The sequence below is a fragment of the Cibotium barometz genome, chromosome 17, assembly GCF_041138505.1.
Source record: "Cibotium barometz isolate CiBa-2024 chromosome 17, ASM4113850v1, whole genome shotgun sequence".
NCBI classification, from domain to species: Eukaryota; Viridiplantae; Streptophyta; class Polypodiopsida; order Cyatheales; family Cibotiaceae; genus Cibotium; species Cibotium barometz.
This window is the reverse complement of record NC_141062.1, coordinates 34,032,318-34,053,485: the sequence shown is the minus strand read 5'-3', so window position 1 is coordinate 34,053,485 and position 21,168 is coordinate 34,032,318. Positions and strand designations below refer to the sequence as shown.

The window sequence follows — 21,168 nt, the reverse complement described above, 5'->3', positions numbered from 1 at the left end:
TTATAACGTGGGAAGCAGTCACTACCAATGCAATCCAGTTAGAAGACAACTTGATGATTGCAGGTAAAAAGGTGTCTTCGGAGACAAAATCCGTTAGTTCGCAAGTATCTGGGCATGAGCCAATGACGGTAAAACCTATTGCCAAGGAGCCCAAGATATCTGAAAATGTCTGTGACCGACCTTACTAAGGCTCTCCAAGAATACTTTAGGGGTAATCGAGCTCCTCAAAAATAGCCATATGAACCCAAGAAGAGAGCAACAATGGTGTTCGGTTTGCTTAGGACTACATAGCACGAGTGAATGTCCCACATTCAGAGTCAAATTCAATGGGAATTACAATGCATGTGGTAAGTATGGCCATCAATCTAAAGATTGCCTAGTACTTAAGCGAATGTTGGCAAATCAGGTACCATTAGCCTGGTCAAACACACCTCAAGTACCCGCGCTAATGCCTGCACAACCTGTCAAGCAACCGTCAGCACATAGTTCCAAGGAATCCGAATGTAGTCCAGTCTGTGCCGTTACCACCGCCAATGCTAGGACCACAACCTCCACATCCAAGGATTACCCCAATAAACCAGATGGGTTGTGAGTCACATAGTGCGTGTGGGGATTATGAAGAGGAGATAGACCCCACTGTTTCATATGGGATTGATACGTTTGAAATGATTCCCCAGTACTACATGGAGGATCATTTCGGGCAAGTCAAGCTTGTATATCAAGCGGCTGCTCTTGCCACAAGAGAGCAAAACCTTAATACCTTGGCGAGGAGACCACCTCTTCAATGCTACGAGTGTGGTGGACCGCATCGTGTAGCGGAGTGCCCTAATAGGCTACAGAAGATCGCTACTCAGATGTAACCAAATCAAGGGAGCACATCGGGAATGCCGGTACTTACATGTAATCGTTGTGGCATAGATCATTTGATTGCTCAATGTCCACATAATCCTAATGCACCCAAGATTACGCCATTGAATTTGGTTGTCACCAACCAGGCACGAGGAACCACACCCGTTGTCCCCGCGAATGTAGTTACACGGTCAATGCTTCAAAATCAAAACTACATTCTCGAGGAGAGGGACACTGCATCAATTGCTCAAGCAAAGAAAAAGAAAACGCGACGGAAGAGATCGCTTAATGCCACGAGCTCCAAGCCTAGTTCAAAGACTAACATAGGGACAGGAGACGACCCCGTGTATATGAATGATCCCGAAGATGACTCCGATTCAATAGAAACCATGGGGACCAAAGCCACTACCTTAAGGGAGGATCCCACTCGGGAGCTCAACGAAGGAGAATTAAGCGAACACATAAATCAGGGGAAACAAAAGGAAACTTCCTCGGCCCCACAACCAAGTCAGCTAATGCCCTCTCGGCCACCCAAACTGACTGAGACTCCCAAAGACAAGCCACATGGGCCAAAGACCCTCAAGAAAAAGATTGGAACTTACCCAAACCCAGTTGAGGAGATTGAACAAGTGCAACACTTAAGGAGTTTGGTGGAAGAAACACAAAGAGAACTGGAGCCAAACCCGAGAAAAATAAAAATTCCAGACACAGTGTTTCCTACACAAGTTCAGCCTCACAGGAACCATAAACCGTTAGCTATACCTAGTATCATTTGGGAAGAAAGTGAGGATAGGACATCAGGAAGTGGGCAAACACCCTTTTTGTTGGAAAGAATGTTTAGTGAGGGAATGCCTGACCCCATCGAAGAGGAAGTGATTCCATCTTCACCAGTCCCTAGTCAAGGGGCGATGTCTCGAAAAGTACCGTTGAATGTGTCCAAGCTAATGGATTTCATGTCCTTTGAAATCCGAACCACGATCATATCCAAATTATACGGAGATCCTGAGCTATTCTTAGCTCTTCGGGCATTTCTCAATGGAGAACTAAAGGCGGGGCTACCACAATTTGCAAATATGGATAGACCCGACACGCTTCAAGATGAGGGGAACATTGGGATCTACAACCCAACCTAGATGAAGATTCGGTCGTTGAAATACCTGTTAACAAGTTGGGACAGTACTTTGAAGGTGACGAATCTAATGCAACCCTCCCCATTACTACCAAGGGATTAACTCTAAAGGGAATCCTTGATGGTGGTGCTGGCCTGAGCATTGTGACTAAAAACTGTTGGGAATCTATGGGGAAACCTCACCTCGAAGTCACAAACATAGTGGTTAAAATGGCAAACGGAACTATTGCTAAACCTATTGGAATGTTAAAAGACCTTAAGACCAAGGTTCTGGGGTACAAGGTAAGACATACCTTCATTGTTATGGATTTCTCCAAGCATCCTATGTCATATCAAATGATCTTAGGACGTCCTTTCATGAGGGAAGCACAAATGGTGCATGATTGGTCGAAAAACCATGTCTACCTACAATTCCAGGACTCTGTCATTCGAGTTGATCTTGAGAATGGTCGTGCACATCCTTTAGGAAGCAAGGTTATCATTGATAATCGATCGGATACCACTATTCACTCCGCCCCATTAAGGTATTGCTATACATGCAAAAAAGAGACTGATGATGGGAAAGATTCTCCTTATATGGATGTCCTACCGGGTATAACTGAGTCGGATAACATGGATTGGGTACACCTAGCAGCAACCATAGACACATGGGGAAATAGAGGCACAAGTTGGGTAACACCTGAGGGGCAAGATATGTCACCGTTAGTGCCAATAAACATGATAGGTGTTATGCACTTGACTCCTGATGGCAAGAAAGTGGTAAACTCAACTGGCAGTAGCGAAGACTCTGACCAATGTAACTCTGAGTATGAATCTCAAGAACAAACTGACTCTGAGCCTGATGGGGGGGATGAATCAAATATTCACCCAAATGTGGAAGCAAGGTGCTCAAGGCCTAGGACAGTGACCTCCTACACTTCATTCGAGAGTGAGGGGGACACAAGTGAAGATCGACCAAGTGAGTTCGAATCTAATAGAAACAAAAATCAAAAACTTGGTAAGAAGAAAACGAGACATAAGCGCCAACGCTATCGAGCTAATGTACGCACTGCAATAAACAAGGAGAGATCCACCGCCGCAGAATGGCTTAGTTATGTAGGAGCTATTGACGCTCATCGGGGAAGATAGCGGATAATTGGGGACAATACCTCCAAAGTGTCATGTGGTGTATTCTGCAACCTCATGATGTCACCTAATTAGAAATCGAAGAGAAGCCGAAACTAAGTCGTACTACAAGAAGGCGGCAAAACCAAGAGTTAGCTCTGCAACAAAAGGAGGCAGAATTGAAAGAAAAAAGCCTGGCACAACAAGAACTAGTAGACTTACACCCCGCACCCGAGCATTTCAAATCATTCACCACCACAGGGGAACGTAAAGTGGTCTACACAAAAGCCCAACGAACGCCTACCAATGGGAGTAGCGATATCTACGATGGCCCTGCGGTAGTTAAGGAGATAGACTTAGTAGATCCGGGTGAGGAGTCTAAACCAGTTTTTATTGCTTAAGACTTAAGAAGCTTCTTAAAGAATTCAAGGACATATTTGCTTGGACATATCATGATATGAAGGGTGTTCCACCCTCGGTGGTGCAACACACGATTCAATGATTAGCACTGCTAAACCAGTCCAGCAACGTCCCTACCCAATGAATCCTAAGTACGCAAAGATTGTACAAGAGGAAATTGAAAAGCTTGTAAAATGTGGATTCATATACCCTATTGAGCACTCAGAATGGGTTTCTCCGATAGTCATCGTACCAAAGAAGAATGGGAAACTCAGAGTGTGCGTTGATCTCAAAAAGGTTAACGCAGCCATCAGAAGGGATCATTACCCCTTGCCATATTCTGAACATGTTCTTGAAAGAGTGGTAGGCAAGGAGGCATATAGCTTTTTAGATGGGTACTCGGGTTACAATCAGATCACAATTGCAGTCGAGGACCAAGCTAAAACAGCATTTATCACGGAGTTTGGAGTGTTTGCCTTTCGCGTCATGGCTTTTGGCTTGACCAATGCACTTGCAACATTCCAACGATTGATAAACACGGCCTTTAAGGAATATCTAAGGGACTTCTGTGAAGCTTTCTTAGATGATCTTTGTGTTCATTCCTCTTGGGACGAACACTTGATGTGTTTACGAAAAATATTTGAAATGTATAGATTATATCGCATCTCATTGAATCCTTTCAAATGCCAATTCTGGGTTAAACATGGAGTTATCTTAGGGCATATAGTGTCCAAAAATGGGATTTCCACTGACGAGAGTAAAATCAAGGTCATTCTGGAATTACTCCCACCCACCAACTATAAGGGAGTCCAACGCTTTATGGGCCACGTTGGTTATTATCGAAGATTTATTCTATTCTTCGCCGAGATAGCTCGACCATTGTATAAGCTTCTCATCGAGTTTATTTAGACCGAAGAATGTGACCGTGCCTATGAGCTATTAAAGAAGGCCTTGGCGAGTGCTCCAATCTTGAGAATGCCTAACTGGGATTTACTCTTCCATGTGCATATTGATGCATCAAACTTTGCTATTGGGTGTGTGTTAACTCAACCTGGAGAACACAAGCTAGACTACCTCATTAGCTTTGCCAGTCGCCAGTTGAACGATGTTGAGATGAACTACACCACTATGGAGCGAGAAGGGTTGGCAATGATATATGCAGTAAGGAAATTTCATTATTACCTCCTTGCCACCAAGTTTGTTTTCTATGTGGATCATCAAGCATTGTTGTATCTGGTAAACAAACCATGCTCCATAGGAAGAATCACACCAATGGCTATTGATTCTTCTTGAGTTTGATTTCACTGTTGTTGTGAGACCTGGCAAAAAACATGTTATGGCTGATCATTTGTCTCGCATACCTAATGGTGAGGCTCCTACGGGGGTTGATGATGACTTACCTGACACTTCCTTATTCATTGTGGAGACAATGCCTGAATGGAGTGAGAAGATTGTTAACTTTTTGGTTAATGGCTTTCCACCCAAGGAGCTTCGTAAAGATTTAGCTCGAAAGATGATCAAAGAATGCGAACCCTATTGCCTGATAGCCGGGACTCTTTATAAAAGAGGAAAGGATGACGTTCTTAGGCATTGTGCCCGAGAGGATGAGTATCTATACATTTTGCAAGAGGCGCATATGGGTGTAGCCGGTGGTCACTTCTCAGGAGACTTAACTGCGCGAAAGATCTTACAATCAGGGTATTGATGGCCCACTATGTTCCAAGATGCATCACTCTTTGTGAAGGGTTGCGATGAATGCCAACGATACAAGAAACCCCAGCGGAAAGATCAGATGCCCCTACATCCGATCAAAGTAAACCAACCATTTGAAAAGTGAAGTTTAGACTTTGTAGGTCCAATTAGCCTAGCGGCCCGCAACACACAATCTCGCTATATTATTGTGGCCACTGACTATATGACCAAATGGGCTGAAGCGAAAGCAACACGTAAGGCAGATGCAAGGACAACAGCCAAGTTCCTCTTTAAAAATATAATCACACGCTTCGGTTGTCCTTTTGAACTTGTGAGCGACAATGGTACGCATTTTATAAATGAAGTGATTAAGGAGCTCACAACAAATTTCATGATATCCCATCATAAATCTACTCCTTACTATCCGCAAGCGAATGGCCAAGCCGAGAGTACCAACAAGACCTTAATCTCTGTTTTGACAAAGACAGTTGAAGCTCATCGCACGGATTGGGATCTAAAGCTTACAACAGCTTTATGGGCCTATCGTACTGCGTACAAAGTGGCTATTAATTGCACACCATTCAAAATGGTATATGGCCAAGAAGCGGTCATGCCGTGGGAATTTATCATTCCTAGTCTTCGTGTTGCTACTCAAGAGGGTTGGGATGGTAATCCATTAGTAAAGCGTCTATATATCCTTGAGCGGCTAAACGAAGAAAGACAATTGGCTGTGTACAATGCCCTTGTGGAGAAGGATAGAAGGAAAAAATGGTTTGATCGCCACCTAAAGGACAAGGACATCAAGGTTGGGGATAAAGTCTTGATGTATGGAGTGCGAAACGAAAAGAAGAAGCTCAAATATGCTGGTAAGGGACCGTATAGAGTATGTGAAATTACCCCGCAAGGTATCATCGGAGTGGAGACTCTCGACGGAGTTGAAACCATTGGATTCCTTAATGGGAGTAAATTCAAAAGATATTATGACCCCCTAAGCCAAGAGGAGTTATATGTAATCCATCAAAAGAAGGCAGCTAAAGAACAAGCTGAGCTTAAGAAAATACAAGCGAGAGTTGAAGCCAAAGAACGTCAACAGCGTGCTAGGCGCCAACGAGAAGCCAACTTGGGAATTACGCAAGTATTTTTTGAGGAGGCAGAGGAGGATTCACTGGAATCTGACCCACCTCTAAGATACCCAATTGAGTTACAGAGTCCTTACGGGGAGGTGCTGTATAATGCATTATTGGATACAGGAGCTCAACACAATTTGCTATCATATGGCGTGTGGTGTCAACTTGGAAAACCACCTTTATCCAAGAGTGCTATCCAAGTTCAAGGTATCAACAAGAAGAAAACCCCTTTCTCAGGAATTCTGCACACTCCGGTTGTCTATGACAAGGGGATCGTAATTCAAAGCTTTTTGGTTATGCCTGCTGGTACCATGGAAGGCACTGTAAACTTAGGGCGCAAATGGATGTTGGCCGCCAAGTGCAATATCGATTGGGCAACCAGACGAGTCACAACGCAAGAACCAACACTCAGTATGACCGCTCAAAATACCGCTCCTAAGCCATCGACTCCGGACAAAATGTTGGATAACGAAAAAACACAAAGTCCAGTGGCAAAACCATCTTTGATTGTTTGCCACCCCTCTAACGCTTCAACGCCAAGAGTGGAAACATGCAGGGTGGTCTCTAAAGCTCCGCTTACTATGCCACAGAGTACATACAAATGGGTCCCAAAAGCTTCGTTAACAGCTACTTCCCCTGCTCAATCTCGTTCAGACAAGAAGCCTCGTTAGGAAGAAAACAGCTACCCACCCGAGAAAGGGCAATGTAACATCACGATGGATCCCTAAAAAATTATTAGTAGCCCAACGAGGGAAATGACCAGATTTGGGTCCCTAAACATAAGCTAAATCCCTCTACATCACCTGTAAAACCTTGCAAACCAATTGTTGCCACCCCAATGATAATTCAAGATCATGGTAAGGGAAAGGTAACAGAGTGCTCCGCACCACTTCTTCCAGAGTTAGTTTAGATTCCTAAACGATATCGATCATTACCACCTAGCTCAGGAAGGGGGGAGCCACATGAAGCTTCTAGCTCCTCATGCCAGGCACACGCTGATATAGAAGTTTCTACATGCTCTACACCTACTCTTGTCAACACCGAACAAGAGACCAATGAGTCTATGTCTCCCTTTGTAAAAGTATCGTCGGAAACCATTTCCTCCATTCGTCAATGGGAGCGTACACTAACATCTCTATTCCAAGAGGCTGCAACATCATTGCAGAAAATATGATCTACCCAAGGAAAGGGGGAGCATGTACTCACGCTCGACATTCTATTGCTTCCTCCCTAACCTTCTCCCCTGACCATGTAATTGCCAAATTCAAGGGGATGTATATATATAGCTTCATACATAGAAAAGAAAAGAGAAAAATAAAAAATAGTAAAAAGAGCAAGAGCACAAAAAGAGGAGAAATATCCGTATACAATCAGGAACTAGATTGACCTGTCATAAACCTACTGATGCTATATCTGTGTTTGCAGATATGGAAAATGCAAGAGCATCGCACACTTCATCCACCTTTGGTGAGAGGTATCATCTGTACCTTTCTCAGATATTTCACATGTGCTATCCTGTAATTGAAACTGAATGGGATCATATAGATGTACTAGCCAGAGAGGAAAATGTTGAGGAATTAGAATGGCTAATTCGCCTATTGACCATGACTGACCCCTACTCCGTAGAGGACATATCCCCATTAGCCCAATGCTTTCCTTTTCCACAAGATAACTATCCTCACATGGTTACATTCTTGATGAGTTTATGTGGATGGGAAAATGAAAAGGAAATATCAGACAATGATGAATGGACGGATGAAACTCATGGCACTACTGAGGTTGACTTTATTTATTTGGATGATGCAGATAGAGGCTTAGCCTTAGGGCTAGAGCCAGGACTCTACAACATCCTCTTACCGTATCCTCAGTAGTAGTGTGGTGAGACTGGTAGGTAGGTTAGTGTTTTCAAGTTTTTTCTAGTTTGGATTCCTTAAACGAGTCTTTAATTTTTCACACTGATGTGCCTCTCGAGGTATAGTGCTTGTTAGTTGGTTGTACAGGTGGAAAACTTTGAGGTGGGTTCGCTTTCAAGTCTTGAGATAGCCGCAATGCTCATACATAAATATCATCAAATTGCAGGCATTTTTCTCATCGAATCAAGGAGATCTCCAAAATACAGGTGTAATTCTTCCATACCCACTCTCTTTCGTTTTTACTGTTCAATTAATTGCATGAACTATAATGCATGACCACATGGAAATTATCAATGTACTACTTAGTTTTTGAAGTTGCCTGACGTGCTAGTGTGAATCATTAATGAGTTTACCCTTATTGGATATATTCTTGAGAATGCATGTAGTCTTTAGTTAACCTTGGAATACGATTGTCTTAGGTCTAGGGTCAAACCATCTTAATGTTTGACACCTGGCCATGTGTGTGTTGACCTCTAGGACATAGCTTTTACCCCTTTGTCGAAAGGATGCAAGACAAATTATAGTTCAGGAGCGAAGATCAAAAGAAATAAATTTAAAAAAAAAAGAAAAGAAAAGAAGAAGCCTACAATAAATGGCAATATAAGTCTATGATGTGCTTTAATGTTGGCCTATCGCCTTATTAATACTTGGTAGGCGAGGAGTATTCTACTTCAGACCGATGCCTCGGTTGGTAGGGGGTAGCCTTGCCTAAGGTGAACTAATAGATTCCTGGATAATGCCTTGTGTTAAACATGGTACCAGGATCGATGTTAGTTTTGCCTAAGGAAGGTCGCCATTGTGTGTAAAAATTGTCACGTGCATAAAAAATAAAGGCAAAAGGCTCCTGTAACTTTGATGTTTCTTGTGTCCCTAGGCTCACGGTATTAACTTGTTCTTAGAGTAGACACAGTGTGGTCATCTGTTTATTTATTAAGCTTGGTTATTTTTCTTGACTTAGGCCAGTTATAAACCTTGATTAACCTTTGACACCTTACTAAATCTTGATTTACTTTCAATAATTTTAAACTCCTGTTAATTTGCTACACTAGCTCATTCATGTGACCCCTTAAACTAAGTCTCATAGCAACATCCATTGTGGTCTAACATGCTTGAATTTATACACTTTATATCTTTTGAATTCCATCATACTTTCACTCTACTTCCCTGTTTTGCAGACGGTCTACCACAACAACCCTATCGAGCTTACCATACCATAGCTTCCGAGGACGGAATCTATATCAGGAAGGGGGGCATGTTAACCTATGACGGACATTGAGACGTACTATGTTTTACGTCATTAATTTAAATATTCTGAGTCATGGGCCGGGCTTGTCGGCACCATATGTTAAGGATAAAGGGATTGGGTGATCGCCAATGAGAGGTGCACCTTGAATATCAGCAGGGTAAGGGTTAGGATCGGCCGGCCATGTATGGACGCCCATGTGTGAAAGGCCAAGTCACCTATAAGAGCCAAATGTAACCCTAAAACTCTCATTCTCATGTGTTGAATACAAGAGTGCTCTTGCCTTATCCTCTTGGTTTCCTTCTCCTGCGTGAGAGAGAGAGAGAGAGAGAGAGAGAGAGTGAGAGAGCGATCGAGCACTGTGTAGCAGCACGACGGCGGTGAGGCGGTAGAGCGGTGACGACGGCTCCTTCTTCACTGCGACGCGGGAATCCTTCACGGCGACGGTTTTAGCGCGGTGAGTGACACACCTTTGCATTCTGTTTGAGCTTACTTTCCTAGTTGTATGCTTGTAGCCATTCGTGGCTCGCATACGGTGTTCGGCAAGTCCCCAGCTATGACCTGTGTGGCAAAAGCGCACACTTATAAACCATACCTTCAAGCTCTCTTCTTACCACATTAGACACCAGACATTTTCTCTCTCTCTCTCTCTCTCTCTTCTTACTAGCCATCCAACTTATTTGCGTCTTTGGCTAGGAGAGCCTTATCTCTACACTATAAAAGCTAGAGCTTTAAAGGTGTGCATCCTTCTTATTATTTTCATGCACAAAATTTAGCAAGTTGCTTGAATTTCCAAGGTTCTCTTCTAATGTATCTTATCTAACTCATAGAATTGTAGCAGTCTATTTCTGTTCAATTGAATCTATTTCTATCCAATTAAATCTGTACGGTAGGTCTTATTTGCATTAGTATTGAAATTCTTATGTTGTCTACTATTTAGTATTCTATTTCAAGTATCTTGTTAAGATCAGTGGTCTTTTCAATTTGAAATTTTAGCCTTGTTTATAGAAATATCGCATCATTATTACTATTATTATTTGGTTATAAGTCTGTGTCCCTCTTAAGCTGCCTGCAATTTTGATTTTCTGTGTTGCTAGACTCTTGGGCTGCCTTTGTCCTTACAATTTGAGGTGCCTCTTTATCTTACTGGAGGGCTCAATCTTGGGCAATTTCTGCTGTGCACATGTAATCTAGTGTATTTGTACAGATCGTGTGTGTGTGTGTGTGTGTGTGTGTGTGTGTGTGTGTGTGTGTGAGAGAGAGAGAGAGAGAGAGAGAGAGAGAGAGAGAAATATGTGTGTGTGTGTGTGTGTGTGTGTGAGAGAGAGAGAGAGAGAGAGAGAGCACAGATAACAAGATTGGATAAAAATAGATCATTTCTGTATATCACATGCCAATTTTTCCTCCTCGCTGTGGATATTAATAATCACGTCACGTATCAGCAGTTTTGTGCGTGCTGCATTTTCTCAATGGAATTTTCGATGCAACTGATTGCATTTTTTTCAATGGAATTTTTAGTGCCACTGATTGATTAACGAATATAAATTAAAGGCAGGAATTTATGCTAATCTTAGCTGTCATCGATGCTATGTAAATTTTAAATTTTAATTATTTTGAGAATTTTATTTAATTTATTTTTTTTGCATGCTGCAAATTATGTGGTCGCTACGAGAATGAAGGAACATACGAGGTAGCACTCGACAATCTGCTGAAGTGGGGTTTTTATTTTATTTTTTTTAAAGTAGAAAATAAATTTTATTATGATTTTTTTTACTTTTAATTATATAATTATAATTTTTAAGAAATAATTTGACAGGGAGTGCCCTGAATTGAAGGGCAAAGCGGGCAAGAAGGTGGGAAGGAGCTGTCTCTAGAAGGCAAGAAGGGGGCCCACGCCCTTTTGCCCACGTGGACCTTGACCCCCTCCAAAAAATTAAAAAGGGCTTTCAAGAGTTCAAAGCCCACTTCAAGTACCCCTCCTCCCCTCTTTTACCATTTAATTTTTCTTTGCTTTTACCTTAATTTACCATTTCCATTAAGTAAGCCTAAAATAATTTATTGCCCTTTTGGGGCCCATCTTTCATTTTCTATTTGTTTTCCCCAACCACCTATTTGACTTGTTCACTCCACACAATTTCACTTCAATGTGATCACACTTTCTCACTCACTCAGACTCAAGTCTCTCTCTCTCTCTCTCTCTCTCTCTCTCTCACCTACACTTACATTGTCAATTGAGAGAGAGAGAGAGAGAGACACACACACACACACACACACACACACACACACACACACACACACACAAACACACACACACATCTCCCTACTTTCTCACTCACTCAAGTCTCTCTCTCTCTCTCTCTCTCTCTCTCTCTCTCTCTCTCTCTCTCTCTCTCTCTCTCTCTCTCTCTCTCTCTCTCACCTACATACACAAACAGAAACTTGCCTTTCTCCACCATGATGCATTTAGCCACACAAGCCCTTACATTGTTAATTCACACACACACACACACACACACACACACACACACACACACACACACACACACACACACACACACACACACACACACACACACACACAAACACACATACACACACACACATCTCTTTCTATGAATGGTTTTCTATAACGGTGGAGCCTTTGACAAAATGAATATATAAGGTGGAGCCTTTGACAAAATGAGTATATTAATGAGGAATTTCTGGCGGAATCACAACACCCAAAGGTGGGATACATAATTTATATCAATACTTATATGGTTGTACATTTTTTAAATTACAACAAAAAATATATATATAATAATTGTATATGGAGTGGGCAAGGGGATTTTTATTTTGTATATGGAGTGGGAAAGGGGATCCTTTATGTTGTATATGGATAAAGTCAAATGGAAAGCTTTAAAAAGGATACATAATTTATATCAATACTTATATGGTTGTACATTTTTTAAATTACAACAAATATATATATATAATAATTGTATATGGAGTGGGCAAGGGGATTTTTATTTTGTATATGGAGTGGGAAAGGGGATCCTTTATGTTGTATATGGATAAAGTCAAATGGAAAGCTTTAAAAAGAAAAAAAAATGGGTGGTGGTGGGTGCAGTGGATGATAATAGCATGCTCAGATTCGCGAGTGGACCCGGCTCTTGTGTTGGGCTTGGAGCTGGGAGACGCCTTCATCGTGCGCAACATTGCTAGCTTGGTGCCCGCTCATTCCAAAGAGGTAGCCACCTTTACACACACACTTTTTTTAATTTATGTGAAAGCTCTCACACACACATACCCCCATCGAGTGACATCGACACACCCAAACCACAACTTCGACAATCACTTTACTTTTGCTACAGTGCTTTTTAATGCAATTTACAAAGCTCTCTCTCTCTCTCTCTCTCTCTCTCTCTCATACACAGTGCGCACACACACACAGTGCACACACACAACAATCTACAATGATCTTGACACACACATACACGTGAAAAAAGTTATACTTAGACTCTCCCTCTTTAATTCACAAGAAGTTTTGGGCATTTTCCCACGTGGGAAAGAGCCCCTTTTCCCACTATGATTCCCACATTGTAGATTACGACAACATCATGAGCTTCTGCAGACGAGGCTCCGCATACCTAGCTAGGTGCGGTGGGGGACAGGGGGCTATCGGCCCCCTCGGAGCCTCGTCTGCATAAGCTAGGTATGCAGAGACTCGTCTGGCAGAAGCTCATGATGTTGTCGTAATCCACAATGTGGGAATCATAGTGGGAAAATGTCTAAAACTTCTTGTGTTTCTCTCTCTCACTCACACACGTGTACACAAACACACACCTACACTTACTAAAAAATTTCTCTCTCTCTCTCTCTCTCTCTCTCTCTCTCTCTCTCTCTCTCTCTCTCTCTCTCTCTCTCTGTGCTTGTGATAGATTTTATGTGGACTAGATTAAAGTAATGCCATTAGTCCCAATGGCCCATGCCCATTTAAATTTAGTGTATAATAACAAGAAATTTAGCGAAGAAGCAAAAGTATCACATGTTCTCTGAAATTCATGCAACTTTAGTAAAGATCACAAGGCCCTCTAGCAAATGTAAACAATTTAGGCAATGTCGAGGAAAAGTTGTTTTGTAAAACTTATATTTTCAACTGAGTAAATCACAATTTGCACTATTTTTATATCATTTTATTTAAGTAATTCACATTTTTTCGTCCACCCAGCAGACCGACTATTTTTTGATTTTATAACATTTTATTTAAGAAATATGTGTTGCAAATTGAGACACATATTTCTTGAACATTAGCTTAAGGTAACCAAGTTATCTTCTTCAATAAAAAATTTGCTGAAGATCACACATGAATTTGTTGATTTTGTGGATTGCTTTTCAGATTGGCCATTCTTCCGGTGGATCTGCCATTGAATATGCGGTGCTACACTTGAAGGTAAGAGGTTTTTGTCAAAAATGTTGAAATTTGAGCATAATGATGAGCTATGGTGGATCATACACTAGAATCAACATGATTAACAAAGTGATTAAGAAATGATTAAGATGTAATTAGTGAATAATTAGCAGATAGATTAATGTAGGCATGGATACTCAAAAACCAGCAAATTCTCATTAGGGCTATGCCTCAATTTATAGAGTTTACATCAAGCATCAAATCCCATTGATTTCTCCATGATTCACTCCCAGAATATCTCCACCTCTTGCCTGATTCTCTCCACCTCTTCTCTTTTCCCTGAATATCTCCCAGAATAACTCCACACTCCTAAATTCTCTCATGCTACCCTTTATTCTCTCCCAGTAGATTCTTCTCACCTTTTCACAGGTTCTTTCACAATTACATCTTCTCTTTTACAGCCTCTATCCAAGAGCTTGTTCCCGCACACACCCTATTCACTTGTATTTTCAACACCTCCCCTCAAGTGAATAATCCTAGCACACCTAGACCCTATACCAAGTTTGCCACCCTTTACTTGATAGTCCGCGACCAGTGTCTACTCCTCCCCTCAAGTTATCTCAGCACACCTGGACCCTGTATCAAGTTTCTCTCTTACTTGACAGACCGCGACCAGTGCCTCAAGTCCCTAAACTCCATAGTCCTTGACACTCTCTCTCTCTATGTGTCCAAGGCTACTATAAGTGCCCGCGACCTTGACTAAAGTGCTCACACATACATCTACCATGTGGCCTACATCATCGGTGGCTCAGAGGTGGTTTTACTTTGTTGGGGCAAGTTACATTGGGTTGTGGGGTCTCTCTTTCTCTCTCTCTCTCAGAGATTTTCACATGGCTCCTCACTCTTTGGAGCCTCACATCTTCTCTTATCTTCAATCTTCTTATCGTGGAAGCTTCTCTTCTTGTGTCCATGTCTTCCTTTAGATCTTCTTCTCGGTGTGGATCCTCTTCTTGGAAAGAGATATTCTTCTTCTTTCATGGCTGGGGCTATGAGCTCGTCCGTTAGGTCATTTTGCTCCATGTGAGCAACATGTTTCAATGTTTTGCTGACAGTTCCTTTGGGCTTTTTATGTTTATTTTGTATCATTATGCAATGCAAACCCAAATTTATGCGGGAGGTCTTACCACTTGCCTTATTCTGGACAAGGGCAGTGTCTGTTCCCATTTTTACACTGATGCAATGTGCCCAATACATAATGCGTATAGCATTCATTCTCATGCACATTCCAAATGCAACTCTGGCTATGAATAATCTTGAATTTGAGTGAGATTTACAGGCATTAACCAAGGGTTAAATGCCAGATGATTTTCACAATTTTATCAGCACAATTTTCCCAGAAATTACATTAAATTAAGGGTAACCAATTTGTACGGGATGGTTGGAGTATCAAACCAACTCCGATTTGAAATCTGAAGTTATAGGGATCTGTATCAGATACCTAATGGTTAATTTGAACCCTCAATTGCACCAAAATACAGTGATTAGCACTGATTAATCATTGATTAGCAAATTAATGCTCTGGTTTGTGTGCAGAAAACAGAGTATGCGGGGAGTCCAGATCTGGTGCCTTCCACTTCAAATGAGCTCAAATGCTTTGAAATGCATCAATAGCAATGAGTCTAGTAGAGGATTAAGCCAAGAAACACAAGATTTGACCAAATAATGAAAGCTTAATCTCTGTTTTACCAAAGTCACCTGTAGATTCGATGAAGAGCTTGGATCTCTCTGTAGACTTGATGAAATTGATTTCTGTCTTCACCAGCTTGTAGAGCATGCTTGATTACCCCTTGGGCTAAGAGGAATTAGAGAGCTTTGATCTGTGAAAGTTGCAATGTCAAAAACATCTCAGAAAAACGTAGCCTGCAAATCGAGCTCCCGCCGGCGTTCTGCGCTGAATTAGCCCACAAGATTTGAGATGTGTGTAGCCCTATGAGTCTACTATGAGTACCTAAGAGGGCTTAGCCTAATGTTATGTGTGCAAGGAGAATGGAGTCCTCCACTGGCTGGGGGTGAAGGGGAAGAGTGAAAACTCACTAAAAAACTTGATTTTTTGCTAATTACCTACTAATCTTGATTAATTCACTAATGGGCTCATAAATCTGGTTGATTCTAGGCATGGCTCTGATACCATGTTGAAATTTGAGCATAATGATGAGCTATGGTGGATCATACACTAGAATCAACATGATTAACAAAGTGATTAAGAAATGATTAAGATGTACTTAGTGAATAATTAGCAGATAGATTAATGTAGGCATGGATACTCAAAAACCAGCAAATTCTCATTAGGGCTATGCCTCAATTTATAGAGTTTACATCAAGCATCAAATCCCATTGATTTCTCCATGATTCACTCCCAGAATATCTCCACCTCTTGCCTGATTCTCTCCACCTCTTCTCTTTTCCCTGAATATCTCCCAGAATAACTCCACACTCCTAAATTCTCTCATGCTACCCTTTATTCTCTCCCAGTAGATTCTTCTCACCTTTTCACAGGTTCTTTCACAATTACATCTTCTCTTTTACAGCCTCTATCCAAGAGCTTGTTCCCGCACACACCCTATTCACTTGTATTTTCAACAAAAAAGGCCCTCATGGAAATCACAATGTAGTCTAGATATTGAACAGGGAGTTTTGGTGCCACAGGTAGAGAATATTATGATAATTGGCCACAGCCGTTGCGGTGGGGTCAAGGCCTTACTTGGCATGAAGGAAGATGGGTCCAACAAATTCAGGTGTGTGTGTGTGTGTGTGTGAGAGAGAGAGAGAGAGAGAGAGAGAGAGAGAGAGAGAGAGAGAAAGGTCATTTCGGAGATGGGTGTCCATTTTCGAGATCGGTGTCCGTGCCGTGCCGGCGTAAATATTTACTTCAGCGTAGCGTGGCTGCGTGTGTCTTTAAAGAGTCTTCTAGAGTAGTCAGTGGTCACATATGGCTTTTTAAAATGGACATTGTGTATGTACTATCACTATGTATAGTATGTAAATTTTAATAACATCTTTCTCCTTATTTTATCTCTTAAGAATGTAATAATCATGGGACCGTAGTTACGGGCGAGTGTGTGTGTGTGAGGTGTGACTCACACCTCCCCAATAACAAAAAAGCTGCAAAGCAATAGCATTTAGAAAAAATGATGTAAATGATCCATGGCTTCTTGCTAAGGCTTGTGTTTTGTGACTTTGAATTGCAATAGTGAGTACATTGAGGATTGGATTACCATTGCAAAGCCCTAAGGCTTGTGTTTTGTGACTTTGAATTGCAATAGTGAGCACATTGAGGATTGGATTACCATTGCAAAGCCCGCTACTAAGAGCACTAAGTCCAAATGCAATGCCGATTGCTCATTTGAGGACCAATGGGCTTGTTGTGTCAAGGTATGTAAACAAAAATGTGAATGTATTAGCACTTGCACACTAAAACATGGTCACTTCTGCTCAATTTATAATTCTTGAACGATATTGGCTATGTGTTGCATCTTTTAGAGGCTACAACTACACACACTAAGTTCCTCCCCCCCCTCCACCCCCCACCCCCTCCTCGGCACAACCACAACACACACACACACACACACACACACACACACACACACACACACACACACACAATTTACATCTCTTTATGTAGTGGACATGGAAAGCTCTATATACCACCTATGATGATAAATTAATTTTCTTCATATATAAAACATGATAAGTAGATGTACCTTTTGGTGAAGATGAAATACACTAGTACACTTTTCTAGAGACAATGAAATACTTAGTGTACTTACTACTTCTGTAGAAAGAAAGCTCTATGTACATCAATTGTGATCACATTAGTTTTCTTGATTTAAAAAAACATGATACAGATTACCTTTTAAGAACTTCAATGAAAGACACTAGAATACTTCTTTAGAAACAATGAAATACATTAGTGTAGAATGTGCAATAAAGTAAAATATAGCTTAGAGACCAGTTGGGCCTTTCTCCTCCTAAGCTCGGTGCGGTGGCATCTCTAGCTTGGTGTGATGGGGGGGCAGGGGGGCCACCGCACCTAGCCAGGTGTGTGGAGCCTTGTCTAAAGAAGTGCATGATGTTGTGGTAATGCCACAGAGCCTCGTCGGAGCCTCGTCTACAGAAGCTCATACTTTGCCGTAATCACAAAGTAGGAAATATTTAAAACTTTGTGGAATCAAACCATGCTTTAAGTTTTTTGAAAAGCAGTTCTTGTTTGTCTTGCAGGAGTCAGTGAACGTGTCATTGTGGAATTGTATGAGCTACCCATTTGTGAAGGAGGGGGTCCAACAAGAGAAGCTTGCCTTGCATGGAGCTTACTTTGATTTTGTGAATGGAGCTTTTGAGCGTTGGTCTCTCAATTACAAGCTTGCTGAATTTGAATCTTTCTAAGCCCCTAGCTTAGTCCTATGAGAAAAAAGAATAATAAGCCTTCTAGTCCTTTTTCTCGTCCTTTTTAAACCCCCTAGTCCTATGGGCCTCTATTGCTACAGAGCCCCCTAGTCCGTTTATGCCCCCTTCTCCTATTTCTCCTTGTGACAAAGTCACTTTTCAGAGCTCTGTTCTCTTTGTATCCAAATGCATCTTGTACCATGGGCTTTTTCTTATATGGTATTTAGCTTGGTAATCCATAGTTTTTGTCCCTTTTATCAAAAGATTGAGTTTTATTTTTAAGAAAGTCACTATATTCTTTCATAGGTTTTGTCCCTTTCCTTAATATGTGCGAGTTTAATTCTTAATAAGAAAAGTTTATTTTTTGAGTTTTTTTGCTCGGGTTTGTATCAGTTTTAACGGAGCAAACTCTAGCTGGTGAGGTGGGGGGGCAGGGGCCCCCTACCCCCCACCGCACCCAGCTAGGTATGGAGAGTCTCGTCTGCAGAAGCTCATGATGTTGAACACTAAAAGAAAGGGGGCCTCTTTCCCACAAGGGAAAATGCCCAAAACTTGTGATATGAATCCCCCATGGGATTAAATGACTTAAAAAAGAAGCCATGAGAGGGGGCAGGAAAACTTGTACAGGATATGAATCCTTACGGGGTTAACCGATTTCAAAGGAGCCATAGATTCAAAGGTAAATCCATTACCGGGGCATACACCTCATTCTCCATTTTATGTATGATACCATAGAGTGCAAAATCCTGTGTCAGTCTATACATAGACCATTGATATACACTTAAAAGCAAATGGCATGAGTACATAGAACATTCACAATTGACCAGGACTCAAAGATGTTGGCCCCATCAAGTATCTAGTATGTCCAGTAGGCCCTTTCAATGGCTGCTGGCCCACAATAAGTTTTGGGTAAGTAGCAGACTTGTACTCCTGTTTACTTCTTTTTTGCTTATCTTCCCTGAGTCTTGGTGGTTATAGTCTGTTGTTTGAGTTCTCGAGTCTGAGTTCCCGTTAACATTTTTGGACCAATAGTTACTTTTGGTCTTTTTTCATTTTTCAAAACATTGATGTAAGGGACCTACCTTCTCTGCTTGCTACTGGGTTCTTTCAGTTTTTTTCGATTATGAACCTTTTCATCTAGTTGTATATCAATGCATGTTCCATCTATCACAACAAATGTACATGTTACATGTAGACAACTTTTCTTATCATCAAGGTGGCTAGGATATTTAAATAGTTGTCTATTTGTCTGTGGGTTTATATGTTTATAGGTATCTTACACACCCTATGCCATAGCGCTTACTATCTCGGTAAAGCCAAATCTTCCTACTTGATACATTTGGACTTTGAGACTTGTCTCCTCCCACTGTCCTAAAGCATTCATGCTGACAAGATTAAGGTGACAATTGCAACAAGTCCTTGGTCAGGTGGTATGGCTCATAGCCATCATGCGCTAGATGTGGGCTAGTTTAGAAGAGGTTATAACTGCCAAAGTCACATGATCATCATATAACCACCTTTAACTCTTATTCGATTAATCATGCGCTAGGTGTTTTCACTCTACCATGTTGTCTTGGTATACCAATTATGGGGTGTCATGACTTATACTTATTAAGTATTTGTGGGGTAGTAGGCTATCCATATGAGTGGATATTTGGTAGTTTATTTATTTATTTTTAGCGGGCTCATCACTAGAGTTCCAAATTGTAACTGATGAGAATATCCTTGGTAACACACACATACGCATGTGTGTGCATGCGCCCACACACACACACACACACACACACACACACACACACACACACACACACACACACACACACATACACTCTTAAATCTATATATGATATTCACATTTTGTTTCTAAGAAATCAACAAATTAGGGTTTTACTAAAAAATCAATTAATCAAATTTTCTAGCACTAAGTTGGATCCTAAGCATTCTTTTAAGTTGATGCCTTTTTCAATAACTTGTTAATTACTCTAAGTTGATTCCAAAATTGCAATGTCTATATATCTCGTATGGTTTTCGGCTAGCCCTACCCGTGCGCGCGCGCGCACACACACACACACACACACACACACACACACACACACACACACACACACACACACACACACACACACACACACACACACACACACACACACAACTTGATCCGTGGAGGGGAAGGCAACGGAGCACAAACTGGTGTGTTGCCAGAGGGTTTGCACATAGAGAGAGAGAGAGAGATTCTCATGTGTCCCTTTTTTTAAATGTCCCCTAAAGCATGGAATAAAGTGACGAGGAGAGAGAGAAACACACTTGAGAAAAGAGAAACAAACATGAGAGAGAAAATCATTCTTTACTTAATAACCTTGTGCAGAAGGTTCTCTTAGTAGGGCTTACTAAGAGAGCCACATAGGAAGAGAGAGAAGATTAAGACACAAGAGGCAAGAAAGAGAGAGAGACAACGAGCAAGGGGGAATGGAGCGAGAGAGAGAGAAAGGGAGGATAGAAGAGAGAAAAGGTTGAGATCCAAGGGGAACCAGAGAGAAAGAGTGATGGAGAGAGAGGCGCAAATAGCAGAGAAAGCAAGTGAGCTAAAGAGGAGTTAAATTCATGAGAGAGAGAGAGAGAGAGAGAGAGAGAGAGAGAGAGAGAGAGAGAGAGAGAGAGACTACACAAAAGCTAAAGGCCATGCCAAGCAGGGTTTAATTAAAAAAAAATTGGTGGATGCAATGCAAGGGTAACAGGTCTTTGATAAGTCCCTTGGTCACTCTTGATTGCAAAAAAGCACACCAAACAAGGACAAGGCACGGAAGCTTTGGAGTGTCATGAACGGATGCAAAGCAAGAAACTCATCAAAGGCAAATTTTTCTTTCATCTACAAGTCTTGT

The 21,168-nt window shown here is 41.4% G+C and overlaps 1 protein-coding gene across 1 annotated transcript; it reads left to right on the top strand.

Moving 5' to 3' along the window:
* The first annotated feature begins 12,568 nt into the window (after positions 1-12,568).
* Positions 12,569-18,336, top strand: LOC147629912 (carbonic anhydrase 2-like). Its single transcript, XM_086810884.1, has 5 exons — positions 12,569-12,685; positions 13,835-13,888; positions 16,553-16,641; positions 17,170-17,278; positions 18,125-18,336. The coding sequence occupies exons 1-5, from the start codon at positions 12,569-12,571 to the stop codon at positions 18,287-18,289; spliced, it is 534 nt and encodes a 177-aa protein (XP_086667010.1). The 3' UTR covers positions 18,290-18,336.
* Positions 18,337-21,168: the final 2,832 nt, after the last annotated feature.

Coding starts and splice junctions, on each gene's coding strand:
- LOC147629912 (XM_086810884.1), top strand. CDS start 12,569: ATGATAATAGCATGCTCAGATTCGCGAGTGGACCCGGCTCTTGTGTTG. Junction 13,889..16,552: donor ATGCGGTGCTACACTTGAAG/GTAAGAGGTTTT, acceptor TTGGTGCCACAG/GTAGAGAATATTATGATAAT. Junction 16,642..17,169: donor GATGGGTCCAACAAATTCAG/GTGTGTGTGTGT, acceptor GAATTGCAATAG/TGAGCACATTGAGGATTGGA.